The following is a 17397-nucleotide window of genomic DNA, read 5'->3' on the forward strand; positions in this document are numbered from 1 at the left end:
TACTATGAACAGATCCAACCATTCTGCAGAGCAATTTGGAACTATGTTCAAAAATTATCAAACTGTGCATACCCTTTGATCCAGCTGTGTTTCTATTGGGCTTATATCCCAAAGAGATCTTAAAGGTCGGAAAGGGACCCACATGTGCAAAAATGTTTGTGGCAACCCTTTTTGTAGTGGCAAAAAATGGAAAACTGAGTGGATGCCCATCAATTGGAGAATGGCTGAATAAGTTATAGTATAGGAATGTTATGGAATATTATTATTCTGTAAGAAATGACCATCAGGATGATTTCAGAGAGGCCTTCAGAGACTTAAATGAACTGATGCTAAGTGAAATGAGCAGAACCAGGAGATCATTATACATGGCAACAACAAGATTATACAGTGACCGATTCTGATGTATGGAGCTCTATTCAACAATGAGATGATTCAAACCAGAGCCACTTATTCTGTGATGAAGAGAGCCATCTACACCCAGAGAGAGAACAGAGTGTGGAACAGCATTCTCACTCTCTCTCTTGTTATTTGCTTGCAATTTATTTTTTTTCCTCAGTTTTTTCCTTCCTTCTTGATCTGATTTTTCTTGTTCAACAAGATAACTGTATAAATATGTATACATATGCTGGATCTAACGTGTATTTCAACATATTTAACATGTATTGGACTATCTACCAGCTAGGGGAAGGAGTGGGAGAAGGAGGGGAAAATTTGGAATAAAAGGTTATGCAAGGGTCAGTGTTGGAAAAATTACCCATGCATATGCTTTGTAAATAAAAAGCTTTACTAATAAATGAATGAATGAAAAAAAGAGAAATGTTTAAAAAAAAAAGAAGTTTTTCCTTATGAGATTCATATTTATTACCAACCAAATTATCAAGGAGACATTTTATGGAATTTGATAAAATAATAAAAATTCATTTGGAAAGATAAGTTCTAGAATATTAGAGGGAATGATGAAAAGAAATAGGAACTAAGATAAAATGGTACTTTTAGACTTCTGTAACAATGCAGCAGTCATCAAAACCATCTAGTACTGGCTAAAAAATAAAGAGATGTATTGTAATATTTTTCTCTAAAATGTAATGTTCTCTTGTTGGGGTTTTCTTGGGGTCTCTGGAGGCAACCTTCGCTTCAGTTCAGTAATCACCACGAGAGTAGCCAGGGATTTAAGTCCAAATCCTTTATTGTCTCCTTCAAAGTCGTGTCTCCTTCACTTGGGGCTCGGCTAGTTTTTTTGGAGGCCTTCCAGATCTTGGTTTCAGTGGAGAAGCGAAGGAGGATAGCCTGCTACCAATTCTCTGGTCTTCCCTAGTTCTCATTCTGGCTGAGTTTGTTTGAGTTTATATCCTCTCTAATCAAAGGTGTGAATCATGTAGAACATAGTAAGTACTAAGTACATGTACTGAACTAGAGAACTGTTAATGCTAAATAACCATTGTCTTTATCTATTCCACTGACTTAAAAACCTTGTTTCAAGTTCTGGCCCATAACAGAATATCATTGAAACAGGTAGGATAAGGGAGAATCAGAAACAATGAAATTTTGTAAGCCAGTGTTTGATTAAGCAGAAATCATAACATTTTTATGAAGGTTAACTCCCTATTTGGTAAAATTGTTGGGAAAATTGGAAAGTAGTTTGCCAGAAATTAGTCTTAAACCAACATCTTATACCATATTTCACAACTCATTTAAATAAATATGTGACTTAATATTAAAGATAATATTGTAAAAGAATTAGAAGTAGATCATATTAGAAGTAGAACAGATGTATTCTTAACTATGCAAGAAATAGACACAGTTACAAAAAACTTTGATTATATGAAACTGAAAAGCTTCTGCATAGACAAAATTAATGCACTTAAAATGAGAATGGAAGTGGTTGAACAGGGAAAAATATCTATCAGATTTCTTTGATAAAGGTTTTGTATCAAAGATAAGTGTAGATATATATGTATAAACATTTAACAGTGATGTTTGTGTATATATGTATAAAAACCAAAACCCATTCCTCAGTAGATCAGTGATGAAAAGATAAGTTTTCAAAAGAATTTGCACAGTATTGACCACCTTATGAAAGAATGCTCCAAATCACTTATAACAAGATAAATGCAAATCAAAACATTCCTGAGGTTTTGCTTTTTGTCCTTCAAAGTATCAGAAGATGAGAATAGTCAATGTCGAATAGATTGTGGAAAGATAAGCACACCAATGCATAACAATGGAGCTGGAAAGCAGTTTGGAATTATATAAATAAAGAGACTAAAATGTCCATACTTTTTATCCCAGAGATTCCATTATACCCAGTGGTGGCTATTCATAAGAAGAAAGTCCCCATATATTCCAAAATATTTGTAGCAGCAGTGATAGTGAAGAATTAGAAACAAAGGAGATGCCCATCAATTGTGGAATGACTAAAAAATTATGGAATATGAATGTAATGGAATATTGTTGTGCTGTCAGAAATGATGCATATGATAGGTATGGAGAAGCATGGAAAAATCTACATGAACTAATACAGAATGAGGTAAGGAGAGTCAAGAAAACAGTGTATCCCAGGACTACAACAATGGAAAGAATAATTACAACACCAAAAAATAGAAAATAAATGTTGCAACATTATGAAAGATAAGCATGACTTGAAAGAAGACATGAGGCCAAAGGGCTATAAAACTCTGCATCCCCTTTGACCCACAGTACTTTTACTTGGTCTTTATCCCAAGGAAATCATAAAGGAGGGGAAATGACCCATATGTGCAAAAATGTTGTAGCAGCTCTTTTTGTAAATGGCAAGAAACTGGGAAATGAGTAGATGCCCATTAGTTGGGGAATGGCTGAACAGACATGAAGGTAATGGAATATTATTGTTCTACAAAAAATGATGAACAAGCTGATTTCATAAAGGCCTGGAAAGATTTACATGAACTGATGCTGAGTAAAACAAACAGAATCAGGAATACATTGTTCACACTAACAGCAAGAATGTGTGATGATGCGCAATGAAAGGCTTGGTTCTTCTCACTGGTTCAGTGATCCAAAGCAATCCCAATAGACTTTGGACAGAAAATAGCCATCAGCATCCAAAAAGAAAACTATGGAGACCAAATGTGGAGCAAAACATGGCATTCTCATCTTTTTGTTGTTCATTGTTTGCTTGCTTGTTTTTTCTCCATTTTTTTTTTTTTTTTTTTTTTTGGTGATTTTGGTGATTTTTTCTTGTACAACATGGAAATATGTTTAGAAGAATTGCATATGTTTAACCTACATTGGATTGTTTGCTGCCTTTTATTTGGGGAAGGGGGAAGAGGGAAGAGAAGGGGAGAAATTTGGGACACAAGGTTTTGCAAGGGGGAATATTAAAAACTATGAATTTGGAAAAATAAAATAATATTAAAAAATCTGGGGCAGCTAGGTCTTGGAGTCAGAAAGACTTGTGTTCAAATCCTGATTCAGATACTGTGATCTGAATAAATGACTATAACTCTGGGTCTCAGTTTCCTCATCTGAAAAAATGGCATTTTAAGAGCACCTGTCTCATAATGTTATGAGCATCAAATGAGTTAAAGTGCTTTGTAAACATGTGTATGTGTATGTATATGCAAATATATATGTGTGTGTCACTATAGAAATGCTATCATTATTATAAATCTTAATGCTTTTTCTTTGTGGCATTTCCTTGCTAGGAATGGAAAGAGAGATTTCAAGACAAAAATGTTCTTTGACTCCATATTTCTGGAATCAAATTATACATGGAGGAAAATTTATGTATCTCCGGCTAGCTGAAAGAATCCTTGGTGTTTAAGTATACCTGCTTTACAAATCAAAGAGTATTTACAAAAAGCCATTCATAAATACTAGAAGGAAACACAAAACTCCTTTCTGTTTTTCATTCAGATTGAGATTTTTGAAAAATCTCAGATCATATTCTTTGTCACTCAAATTTGTCTAAAAGATGTTTCTGTTATTTAACCAGTAATCTTTCTTTTGAAATAATTTATTTTCACTACTTCAAAATTTTTAGTAATCATTACCTTTACTTATATTTAATTTATTATTATATTATTTTATTTCTTTTAATATTATATTTATATTAATATTATATTATTTATTTTAAAAATAATTCCCCAATTATCAAGGGTTTAACCTAAATTTAGAAAGGTTCATTGTCATTCAGAAAAGATTCCAAATCACATTTTAAAATGTGATTTTTCTTGATTTCTAGCTGGTTGAAATGTTGGATATGTCTGTTCCTGCTGTTGCTAAACTGAGACGTCTTTTAGACAGTCTGCCAAGGGAAGCGTTACCAGACATCCTCACTTCAATTATCCGCACAAGTAACAAAGAGAAGCTTCAGGTATTGTGCTCCCATTATGAACTCCAAATTCCTTCTTTCTTTTAATTTGAAACTAGGTCGCACTTTGACTAAATAGCCTTATTGTTAGAAATGAATTACTAGTAACTGGAATCAGTGATTAAAATGTTTCTCAGAAATCTTTGTCACATAACTTTTCAATAATGTACCATTTTTCTTACTTTATAACTGAAAAATACTTTACTCTTTTACCCAAGACTTGACTAATCTGAAATGTTTTAGAGGGGTGGTATGGGTTGTATGTCACTGTAGCTTGAGGGCCAGCTTAGAGTCACTAACTGAATCTGGGTTCAACATTCTATGTCTGTGCCATATGACAATGGGCAAGTTATTTCCATTTCTAAGCCTCAGTTTCTGAATATATATCTTATGTATAATGCTATTATATTGTATGATAATATATACAAAGCATTTTGGAAACTTGGAGGAGTTATATAAATGTCACTGGTGGTATGATAGTATTATGCTGAATTATAAATGCATATCACTAGAAAGAGGAGAAAGTAAAAAAATTTATTCCATTTTAATTTATTCCATTTAACATTATTCAGGAGGAAAAAATGGAATCCTTTGAAATGTCTTTATTATTTTGATAAAAATTCATTTGAAGGTGTTAACTGTAATGTTTCAAAATATATACTGATTGTTTAAAATTGTCTCTTTATTTTATTTGAGTTGACTGTGTCTGTGTTCTTTCTTAAAAACTTGTATCTTTTTTTGACTATGGACCATATATAATTACTGAAAGGTATATCTGCCAAAATACCATGAGCAGACAGTATTCATTAAATTCATTATGTTTTGTCAGATTTTGGATGCTGTGAGCCTGGAAGAAAGATTCAAAATGACCATACCTTTGCTGGTAAGACAAATTGAAGGCCTTAAGTTGCTTCAGAAAACCAGAAAACATAAGCAAGATGATGATAAGCGGGTAAGCCCAATTTTTAATCTGCTATTTTTCCCCCAAGATTCCAGATGGTTTTTTATTAAGAATGAGCTGATAATTCTTAATAATCTGCAAGTTTCTACATTGTCATTCCTACCCAGAACTGTTATTTGGCAATTTTACTTATCTAGAATGCAAATAAAGAACCAGGAAATAAGACAGGAGGAGGAGAAAACAGGGTGGGGGTGGAAGCCGGAAGAATGGGAGAGTGGAACAAAGTTTTTTCAGTAAATCTCCCTTGAGATCCTTTTCAGGTCCTCATTCAGAATCCATTTATTCTTATTTTATTCCAACAAGTTTGGCTTAGTAGTTTGCAAGCCTGCAACAGAGAAGAATCAGCAGATTACAAGGGGAACAGGCTATAGCTAGGCATATTTATAGCAGTAAGAAGGGATAAGCATCAGCCTGACAATTAAGTAAGAGACAGAAACTATTTTTAAAAAATTCCTCTGTGTTCTACAGCTTTACATAACAAAACAGGTCCAACAGGTATCACAATATTAATGCATGCAATAATTGAATCTCATAATGATGATCTCTAGTCATCAAAACTAGGTTTAATTATGGTTATTGTCATTTTTAAGATGGCAGCGAACTGTGTGGTATACTTCAGAAAGGTTTTCATCCAAAAAAATGTTTTTTAAATATCCATTTTGATGCATAATGGGTAAATTTTTATATTTAGGAAACTCAGTCCTTTATAACAATTTGTTCTTTAACAGTCCCAGGTAACCAAGATTTTATTGATATATTTAATAAAATCAAAACGTTAAAACTAGAAGGGATTTCAGAAATTCAGTATTAAATTTTCTCATTTTACTCATGGGAAAGGGACATACTCAAGAACTAATGGCTCATTAGTAAAAATCCAAGATCAGAATTCAGGTCCTGTCACTTTCACTCTGGTTCTTTTAGGTACTCTGCTTAGTCCTAGGAATGCAAAGGAATTGCATACAATACAGTCCTTGCACTTTATGCTGTTGTCAGGAATTTTACAAATTGAAATGAAATCATTCAGATGAGAGATACAATTTCATTAGAGTGGTAGGAGTAGAAGTGATTTAGGCCAAATCTGAAGTCAGTTGTGAGATGAAGAAATGAAAGACAATGGGTGTAGATAATTCATTTGAAAAACATAGCAGTGAAAAAAGGGAATAAAAATAGAATGGGAGCTAGAGAAAGTCTGCAAGACCAAGTATTTGTTTTTCTTGAACATGAAGAACTCTGCATGTTCTAAAGCAAAGGTAAAAGGAGCCAAGATCTTTTGGAGGAAGGACATTCACTTTAGCAAACTTTGTGTCTACTCTGGGTATAGCAGTAATAATTGATTAGTGCTTATTATCCTAAATAGTAAAAATAACCTTTCCCTCCATTCTAGACTTGTGCCTTTGAAAAATTACTTTGCTGGGACAGCTAGGTGGCGCAGTGGATAGAGCACCACCCTTGAATTCAGGAGGACCCAAGTTCAAATTTGATCTCAGACACTTAACACTTCCTAGCTGTGTGACCCTGGGGCAAGTCACTTAACCCCAGCCTCAGGAAAAAAAAAATTACTTTGCCCTTTCTACCTGTTTCCTTATCTATAAAATGGGGGAACAATATCTATTTCACAAGGTCATTGTGAAGGAAACACTTTATAAATCTTAGTGCTACGTAAGTGTAAATGGCGATTATTGCTCTTCTACATTAATTTAATGTTTTTGTTTGAAAATCATATAGCCCTTTGTTCATAGTCTCATATGTAATTAGGCATTAACTCTTGTAATAAAGATAAAAAATATGTAACGTTATGCTTCTACTTTATCTCTAAGGTTATTGCTATACGTCCCATCAGGAGGATTACACACATTCCTGGAACTTTAGAAGATGAAGATGAGGATGAAGATAATGATGACATTGTCATGTTAGAAAAGAAAATCCGAACATCTAGCATGCCAGAGCAAGCTCATAAAGTCTGTGTCAAAGAGATAAAGAGGTGGGTTTGGATACAAATAAAGTGGACACATTTATGGTTGTGTAAAAGGTTTTTTGTGGTTTCAGTGGCTTATAGTCATATTTTCAGGGTCTGCTGACTGAACTAAAACTATTGATGAATTCTACCATTCTGCCCTGCTCTCAAAGAGTACAGAATATAAAATCTTTGACAGCAGAGATCTGTTTAATTTTTGTCTTTTTATTCCTAGTGCCCATGATATTGTAGTTGTTTCATAAAGGCCCATGTTTAATGAAATTTAATTGAAAGATTAGGACAGTTGCTGTTTTCTAATGCTTTGTTCATCTTTTCAGTTTTTAGGCAGATTTATTCAATGTCCTCTTCATTATTTGGGCATGCTGTTCCTAAGTTTGAGTTCAGTTTTCTACCTTCCCAACCCCAAGAAAGTCTTGATCATCATCATTCCTTGTGCATCTGTCTCTTTCAGAATTGACAATAAATCTTGCTTTCCCTTCAGTCATTTGAAGACCAGCGATGACTCACTCCTCAACCCTACACTGTTTAAATACTGAGCAATTTTTATGTTCTGTTTTATCACTTCACAGAATACACCAAACCAAAGTTTAGACATAAAAAATACTTTGATTTATTTAGCATTTGTTCCATTGTCCGTATGTTTTTAAATGTTATTGTCATCTTTAATTTGTAAACTCTTATGGGCAAGTCTTGCTTAACTTTGTTCAGGATATAGCATAGTACAGTAAAACCTCGATTAACTGGTATGCTCATTAAGTAGATGGTTCCAAGTTAAAAAAAAATATGAAGATTATCTCAAGATCAGATTAAAAACCATTTTTTTTTTGTTTCAGCCCTTTTTAAAAACCGTTATTAAAAGTCTGAATCTCTTCTTGCTTTAATATAGCCTAGTGAATATAATTGTGGCTTTGAGATTCTGGCATTGCTTCCAGGTCATTAATGATGATTATACAATACTGTTGATAGAGAAGGGATAGAAGATTCTGTGCTAACTTCATGATGTCAGTCAATGGATATTAAAAATTTATCTTGTACCAAGTATGTTTGGCACTGAGAATGTTCTAGAGATTGTTTTTTTGAATAAATAAATATCTGATTTTAACCTATTTTCATGGCAGTTACCTTTTCTAAAAGACTAATGTTTTTAAAATCCAGTTAACAGTTCTTATTAGTTGAATTCTAGTTTTGGAGGTTTTATTTTGTTGAATATGGATAGGAAAATAAATCTTGCTAGTGAGAGAGGAAATCAAGGGAACAAGTAAATAGTTGTATTTTACTCAAAGAATCTATTTCTGGGTAATCTTGATAAATATCACTAATATGACTATGAATATATAATTGAACATGAGTCTTTTTTTGCTCCTAGTTTTCAAGGAGAGTAATTGAGATTGACTGTAGCCTCTTAAAAAAAAAAAAAAAAAGTAATCTTCTGTACATGTTTAGAAAGTCTCTTTTCTGTCAAATGAACACATCTCCTTTCAGAAATTGTGTAGTGTAGTTAAGCTCTGTCATGTTAGCCTGTCTTCCCAACATAAATGTTCTTGCTTCTTTTGGTCAAGAAAGGAAAATTGGACATTACTTTTGCTGTAAGTTCGCCTATGTTTATAACTTTGTTTCTTATGTAAATTTTCTTGTTTGTTTTGGGAGCAGGCTGAAAAAAATGCCTCAGTCAATGCCAGAATATGCCCTGACTAGAAATTATTTGGAACTTATGGTGGAATTGCCTTGGAACAAGAGCACAACTGGTAAGCTTGGAAGAAGAAGATTTTCTCATTGACTGATTGTTGACCTGAAAAATACCTGAAAACTTTTTTTTTTTAAATACTGCCCTCTAATTTTTTTTGACTCCAGCAAATATTATTAAGTGCTTTCTGTGAAAAAGAAATAGTAGTGTTCTAAGCAGGATGAGAGCAAAGTAAAAAGATTAAGTATATACATTATAGATTGAGGAGAAGAAATATAATTTTTCTTCCCCATTACTTAAACCTCCTTTAGAAAGTTTTAAAATTTTTATTTATAGTTAATTTCAGGACAAGTATTCTTTCTCTTTTCTGAATGGATTGGATGCCAAGTTAGCCCTTAATATAAGATTTGTTTAAATGCATTTCACCAACAATTAAATCGATTGAGAAGTTTCCTGTGGGGGGAAGGTAGCACATGAGCTAAGTGAGGAATGAAGCCAAGAAAATTCATGGTGGTAATAGTAAAGAATAAGGAGGGCTGTCTGTACAAAGGCATAGGGCAGAGTTGGAGTGAAATCTTGTGTTCGAGTCATAGCAAAGAGGCCAGTTTAGGCTAGCATATATTATGTGAAGAAGAGAGCTGTTGAATTTGAGCCACTTACTGCTTGAATGAGGTCCTTGTGTGAATTTTAGTAGTTTTTAGGTCATGCTTTCAAGTAATTCAATGATTCTTAAATTATCTCTACTTTATCAGGCCTACTTTCAGGTCACTTGTTTTTGCTATGAGATACTATACATCTTCAATTTTTTTTCAATCTTTGACTTTGTTTTAATAATTTTTTTTGATGTCTCATGACATTGTTAGTATCTATTTGGTTAATTCTAATTTGCAGATTATTATTTTCTTGGGTAAAGCTTTTGTACCTTCCCTACCCCCAAAGTTATTCTTTCTTCCAAAATTCTCATTTCTTTTCCCATTTTTTTCTCTGTCACTCTCATTGACTTTTAAATTAATTTTTCAGCTTTAAAAAAAAAATCGCATTTTTCTTTGATTATTTTTAAATGTTTTCAAGTTGTTCTTGTGTTCTTGATTTGTCCTTCCCAGCCATTATAATTCTTTATGGTGGGATTCTTGGGAATTTTTTTGTTAGTTTTTGTTTTTGCTTTTTCATTTTTCCAGCTTCTTTCTTGGTTTTGGACTTTGTTAGTGCTAAGCTCTATGTATTTCTAGAGGAGAATGTCTGACCTGAGCTTCTGTCTTTTTAAAATCTTACTGCTTTTAAGGTTTAAGCTTGGAGAGTCTTCATTTTTTCAATGACCCCAATCTAATGTGATTCAAAGTATAATATTTTCACTGCCTTCCTGGTCTGAGTTTTATAGGTTCCTGACCCAGATTTGGATCTTTCAGTGGTCTTGGTTGGCAGCTTTAGTAAACTGCTGCAGGACTGAGTCATTCTTCATCCACCGGAATACTCTGCAAGTTCTGAGTGACTGATTCATAGATTCCCCTTTGGTTTAGGACTTCTGCACTCATTATTCCAATGCAGATTTCTAGCTGGGTTAGAGGCTAGAATTAACAGCCTGCTGTGCCTCTGAGATCTGAACCACCCAGCTACTTTTTGCTTCCAAACTTGTTTCTTGCTCAGAGGGAATGTAGGGGCAACTGATCCTCACCGTCATATCTTTGAATAGCTCCTCAGCTTGGCCTGACCTAGAACTGTGCATAGGGTGGCAGAACTGCCAGACAGCACTTGTTCCTGCATACTACACTCGTTCAGGGCTCTTTTGTTGCCCCAGTACCCAGCCTTGTCTCTCTTTCAGTCGCTGGGCGTTGCATGCTCTACACATGCCACACTCTTGGCCAGACCATATCCTCATTGCCAGGAGACCTGTTTGTCTGACTCTCTGTTTCCCTGAGCTACCCAGGCTGGAAAAGTGACTCATTTTGGTTTTTTCTTGGCTTTCCCAATCCAAATCCTGCCTCGTGTGTTTTCTACATCTTTGTGGGGTAGGTTTTCTGGAGAAGCTAAGCTGAACTTCTTTTTTCCTAACTCAGCCTCCTCCCAGGGGTTTTTATATGAGAAAAAGATCAGTGGCTCCTACCATTTCACTCCCAACATTTGATCATAAAATATTATCCAAATGAGTGACTGTGGTCATTCATTATCCACTCTGGGGAAGGCAAAGGAGGCTCTTGTGTATCCAAATGATATTTATTTCAGAATATTCTATGCAGCAAAGCAATGTGGCATTGTTTACAAAAAGCCATCCCGAGAGCCTCAGGTTCACATCCTACCTGTGATATAGTAGCAGTGTGACTCTGGGCAAGACCCTGAACTTGAGCTTTTAGAGACTCCGTGACTGAATCACAGAGAGGGTTCTGACCTGCACTGGTAGAAAAGGTTTTCTCACTTATTGTCAGCTAAGGTGGCAGACCAGCAAGGGAGCTATGGTTCTCCAACCTAGCATCCATAGTGAGGTAGTTCTGAGACCATTGCTCCCAATATAGGTTCCTAGCTTTTCCTTCTTCTACATGAAAAGACCCATTTCTGACTTGTTTAGGGGTACTCTCTCTTTTATGAAGGTATTGGGATATTGATTTGTAGTAAACAAGATGTTTCCAGACTTACACTTGGAAATATTTGAGGCCTATAATTGGTTGAGAAGTATAAGAATAAGGGGAATGTGGAATATCTTTCTGTGATCCCAGGTGCTATGAGGCTGATAAACTTAGTTATCTATAAGATTATAACTGGGGATGCTTCTGCTAGTTTTAGGGATGAAAACATAAGAGTTATAGGCATAAGGCATATAGTATAGCATTCAGTAAATATGGATTTAAACATTTCCATGGAAGCCTCTCTGATTCTCCTTTGCCTGACCATCATTGGTGGGTTGCTATATCAAATGTGAGGACATGCTTATAAATTTTCCCTTTGGTATTCTACACATGATTACTAACTCTGATTATGTAGAGGAACAAGGAATAAGCTTTTAGTACATAAAGATCCTGATCTGGAGGCAAGCGAGGGAAAAACTTTATTAATATAGTCGTATATATATGCAAATGTATTTAAGCAAGTAATACAAGTTTGTGTTAACCAGAAAAAGGATTTCACTTGCAATTGCAAAATTCTAAAAAGTAAACTCACTTTCTTCATGTCATAAGGAGCTACAAAAGCAGGCATTATGAAATAAATTGTTGTTAGTCGTAATTTAACAATCCTCACAACAAATATGAAATAAGAAGAGAAAGAATTCAATAACTCTGCCATTGGAAATGACCAACTTTCTCTAGCTATTTAAATAGGAGAAGATTCCTATTTATCACACATATTTGCAAATATCCAAATTTTTACAGACCTTCCCCTCCCATGTTTATAAAAAATGTATTTCAAAAAAAACTTTTTTAAAAAAATGTAATTTTTTTTGTTGTGTATATACTATGTACAAAGCAAAAAGATATCTAGCCATGTAAGTTGGTCTACAGTAGATGGTAAAGGAGTGTTAAAAGACAATTCCCTTCAAGAAAAGGAATTGCATAAAAAGACAGCATAGAGGACAAAACAGGTTTGTTTTTTTAAAAATTTCTTTTTAATTTTACCTCCTTATTGCTTAAAGCTTTTTTTAGGAACTTAAGCTCTTTTTATCTTTGACTTAAGTGTTCTTTCTACTAAGTAAATTGGGTGCCAGTTCAGCCTTTAGTATAAGATTCATTCTGGGAGCAGCTAGATGATTCATTGCCTAGCATGCAAGGCCTAGAGTCAAGAAAACCTGAATTCAAATGTGAATTTTGATTAGCAGTATTGAACCTAGGCACACCACTTAATCTTCTATATTTCAGTTTCCTTGCCTGTCAGATAAGCTGGAAATGTCAACCCAATCCAATATCTTTGCTAAGAAAACCCTAAATGGGGTCGTGAAGAATCAGACACAATTTAAATGACTAAACAACAGCAAGCTTTATTTAAATGTTTTGTAATTTTCAGAATAATTTTATTTGCATATGGTTTTTAATAACTGGAACTTAAATCTTTTCTTGCCAGCTTCCCTTAACCAGGCACCCAACCACGTCTTATTGAATGTTTTATGTTCCTGTACTGATAGTTGTTAAATTCTTTGAGGAAAGTAAGGAATTCACTCAATAATTGTTAATTAACTAAAATTAGCAGTATGTTCTCAGTTTAAGAGAAACCATGGTTGTTTATTTTTATTAAGCAAATATATTATCTTGATTCTTTTGTTAGTTTCCTGTAGGAAAATGACAGAGGTTCTTCAACATACATTTAAATGGCTTTCCATGTATGGGATGGGGGGAAATGGTTTTTTCCTACCAATTTTTAGGATATTGAATTATAAGAACAGTAGTTCCTAACTTCCTCAAAGAATAGCTCAGAAAAATGAGCATCACAGTGACTATACTCTTATACTTTTTTTAATGCAACTTTTAAAGTGATATCACTTTTTCATTAGCTTTTATTAATTTGCAGTCCCTGCCTTCAAGGATCTTGCAATCTGATGGAGAAGATAATATTCAGATATATAGAGAGAAAGCTGTGTATAGGATGAGTAGGAAATAATTAACAGGCTACAAAAGAAGGTGGCTAAACAGAAAGAGGAATAAAAGATGGCAGTCCAAGGACAACACTAGCATTCATGAAATATGGACCAAAGGAAGGCTTCCCCACATTAGATACATCTTTTTGGAATAAGGAAGAGACATGGGCAAGAATTGCACAGTATAAGAGGGAACATTGTGACCAGTTCTGTATACTATGTGTACCCACAGAAAGACATCAGTGATGATGAGGGCACTAGAAATAACGTCTTATGAAGATCCAAGAAGGAACTAAGAAGATCTTGTGGATTTGAGGAGACATTAATTATTTATATCATTTGAAAAAATGTCATCTAGACTTTATATTCTTGGTTCTATAAGGCAAAGTTAGGAACAATAATAGTGGCAGAAAGCTGCAGAGAAGCAGACTTAGGTTTATTGTTAGGAAAAACTAATAGTTTCAACTGTGCATTAAGTAAAATGTTATAGAAGGTATTTCTCTTTAGATTAGATAGCATTGAGGTCCCTTTAAGTTCTAAATGGAAGATGTTGGTATCTGGAAACGTCTTATGAAGGGCCTTGAATGCTAGATTTAAGACTAAGTTTGGGGGGTTGTTTGCCACTTTCAATTGTAATATACATTGTATAAGAAAGACCTAATCAGACTTTTATCTTAGTCTCTGAGAACCTAATGTTCATTTTTGCTAGATTAAAACAAGTCTCACAGTTCAGGAAGTATGATTCACAGTGCACTGTCAAATGAACTTGAGAACAAATCAACAAGTAACCTGAGAAGTCTAGTTTTTTGGAAGTTGTGAAGAAATATTGCCCTCTAGTGGAACCTTTCCTAGTCAGAATATTGGTATTGAACTAATTACTGAAACAAATTCATTTTCAATCATGCTAATCTTTTCTGGAAGACATATATGAGATGAATATAGTGGGACATGACTTCTGGTAAATAGGGTTCCCTCCTTTGATATGGCCCAATTTGGGGGGAATGGCATAGGTGACTAGACTAAATTACCTTCTAAATCACCTTTCAGCCAAGTAAATTAGACATTGTTTCATCAGATCCCACGTGGATCCTGTCTCATTCACTGCCAGTTTAGATAAAATCCTACATAGCCGGAAGAAGCTGGTCCTGCCAGACTGATTCAGTTCCATCTGCTAAAAGTTGCTCATCTGTGTGTCTCTTGAGGGAGTGGTTGTATTTTTGCTAAAGAAACCGCAAACCACAGCCTAATATTGGCTCAACTGCTGTTAAGCAGCCTGAGATTTGGTTTCAAGTCTATAATAAACTGTTATTTTTCAAACACTAATATATGGATGTTTAAAAAAAAAACCTCTAGTGATGCCCAAAATCCCTTTACAAATATAATTACATATTTGAGCTTCTCTTCTTTCAATAAACCATTGTCCTATGTTGTGATGTTAATGACTTCTATGAAATGGTGAGTTGCAGAGAGTCAAGCAGAGTAAAATTATACTCACATTTTTTCCTTTATTGTTGCAGCAAATTGCTCTCTCTGTGCATGTTTTCATTTTACTTATTTATGTAGTAGCACTAGATATCTACTAGCATTTGCTATCTTTACTTTGTCTTCTCTCTTTAATCCCTTCCAATTTCCCTGTTTTAACTGAGATCACTCTCAGCCTTCTAGTTACCAAACTTGGGAACCCAAGAACTCCCCATAACTCATCACTTTCCCTTAGCTCCTATATCTAATCAATTATCAGTTCCTATGGATTTCCAGCTCCACACCTTCTTTCTTACATCTCCTCCCTTTTCTATACTCATATAACATATAAGAATTTTAAGTGCTAAGTTATTCAGTGGTGACCTTTCTGAAAACTTGATTTTGGAAGTTTGTCCCAAAGAAGATGAAAAAATGCACTTCCCTCCTTTCTTTACAGATGTGCCAAGATTGTTGATATGATACATTACATAAATCATCAGACTCAACTTTTTGTCTTCTTTTGTTCTAAGGAATAGATCTCTAGGTATGGGAGGAAATATATAAAGTTAAAATAATATAATATAAAGTTAATATACAACTATAGCAAAACACTTATTTAAGAAAGCTTAGGTTGGGAAACAAAATTGGAATACAGATTATATAGGAATTTCATTCTTTTGAAACATTTTCTGTCCCAAAAAGCTAACCTCTAGATCTAAGTATCATTTCTCAAGTGAAAATGAATATCTACAATACTTTAAAAAGATAGAGATTACAGCAGGACATTTTCTTTGTTGTTAGCTTCCATGATAATAGATGAACCAGTTCTGAACCCTCCCTTAAGACATCCTACGAAGGAGAAAAAAATTGCAGTCTTTTCTTGGTCTGTCCTATTTTCTAATAACAGTTCAGCAATCAGATCTGAAAGAGCTTCTTCAGTTGAAGTAAAAATGAGATAGTTGATTTGAGTATTCAAATTTATTCAATTCTATTGTTTGACAGACCGCCTTGATATCCGGGCAGCTCGAATTCTTCTGGATAATGACCATTATGCCATGGACAAATTGAAGAAGAGAGTTCTGGAATATTTAGCTGTCAGGCAGCTGAAGAACAACCTGAAGGGCCCAATCCTCTGCTTTGTTGGCCCCCCTGGAGTGGGCAAAACAAGTGTAGGAAGATCAGTAGCAAAGACTTTGGGTCGAGAATTTCACAGGATTGCACTGGGAGGTGTATGTGATCAATCGGACATTCGAGGACACAGGTATTTCTCTTAGTTCACTCTTTAAGCTGTCATCTGGCTTTTTTAAAAGTTGAGGCAGAAAAAAAAAAAAAAACCTGTTTTAAAGGGTTCCTTTTTGTTAATGTGCTATTTCTTTAGCTCTCTATCTTCACAGTCTCATAGCTAAATTATCCTCAAAAGATGGTTTAAATAATGTCTCAGCTTAGTTGGAGACAGATTTACCAGCTCTCTTCATGTTCCATTTGAGTAAGAGATCAAGTTCTTCAGGGCTGGAAAACAATATTCTCTTTAAGACTCATTAGGCCAGAGACCAACACATTTAGCTTTGGATTAGGGTGTCTCTTGAAATTTAGGAGCATATGAATTTTTCTGCTCTTAAAAATTTTATGTTTTTCATGGCAGCACAAAACTAACCAACCAAAAGACCTTTCTCCCATGCTGCCATTTAATGGTATAAATGACAGCTTACATTTAAATAGTTTTGGACATTTATTGCATACATAATAGCATTCTAATGTCAATCAACAGTCTATAATTTCATTGTTTCCCATTTGATTGCATAGTTGTGCACAACTTAAGTATCTTTGGTATAAATATTCCTTTATTAAAATTAATAAAACAACACAAGAGTGTTGTGGATAAAAGGCTGCATAAATTCAAACCCAAGTTCAGGGTCTATCTCTGACACATACTGACTGAGAGATTTTGGACAAAGTCACTTGACTACTTATTTAGCAGCTCTCCAAGGCTATAACATGTAGTTATAATAGTGATCTATAGCAGTGGAGGGAGATTTCACATCAGGATCACCCCTATACAAGCCAGACCCCCTTTCCCCCCAAAATCTGCCTTCTTACTCCTCGAGTTTCTGAGAGTTGAACTCTCCAACCTCTTCTTTTTCTCTAATTTCATTTTTATTTTTCCCCCTCACACTCTTCCTTTTAACTGATCCTTATCTCACACTTCGAATTCATACCATGCCTCATGACCCTGTTATTCTGACTACTTCATTCATTGGGAGTTTAAGAAGGAACAAACTAGGTAGCTGCTTGTAGAGTAAGAAAATTCTGTCTAGACTGCCACTTGAAGGGCTCCTTAACACTGTGAGAATTGAAAAGGATTTCTCAATGTGTTACATTTATCAAGACTATCTGATGTCTTCTACACTGA

At 34.4% G+C, this 17397-nt stretch overlaps 1 protein-coding gene across 1 annotated transcript in view; it reads left to right on the plus strand.

The window, feature by feature from the left end:
- LONP2 (lon peptidase 2, peroxisomal) overlaps positions 1-17397 on the plus strand; it is a 116042-nt gene that overhangs the window by 13858 nt on the left and 84787 nt on the right. Inside the window, exons 3-7 of the mRNA XM_074293324.1 lie at positions 4223-4354; positions 5181-5303; positions 7130-7293; positions 8938-9032; positions 15990-16248. Of these exons, the coding sequence (XP_074149425.1) occupies positions 4223-4354; positions 5181-5303; positions 7130-7293; positions 8938-9032; positions 15990-16248 (773 nt within the window). The remainder of the gene's footprint in view (positions 1-4222; positions 4355-5180; positions 5304-7129; positions 7294-8937; positions 9033-15989; positions 16249-17397) is intronic.

The sequence above is a fragment of the Sminthopsis crassicaudata genome, chromosome 2 (assembly GCF_048593235.1).
Source record: "Sminthopsis crassicaudata isolate SCR6 chromosome 2, ASM4859323v1, whole genome shotgun sequence".
Classification (NCBI taxonomy): domain Eukaryota; kingdom Metazoa; phylum Chordata; class Mammalia; order Dasyuromorphia; family Dasyuridae; genus Sminthopsis; species Sminthopsis crassicaudata.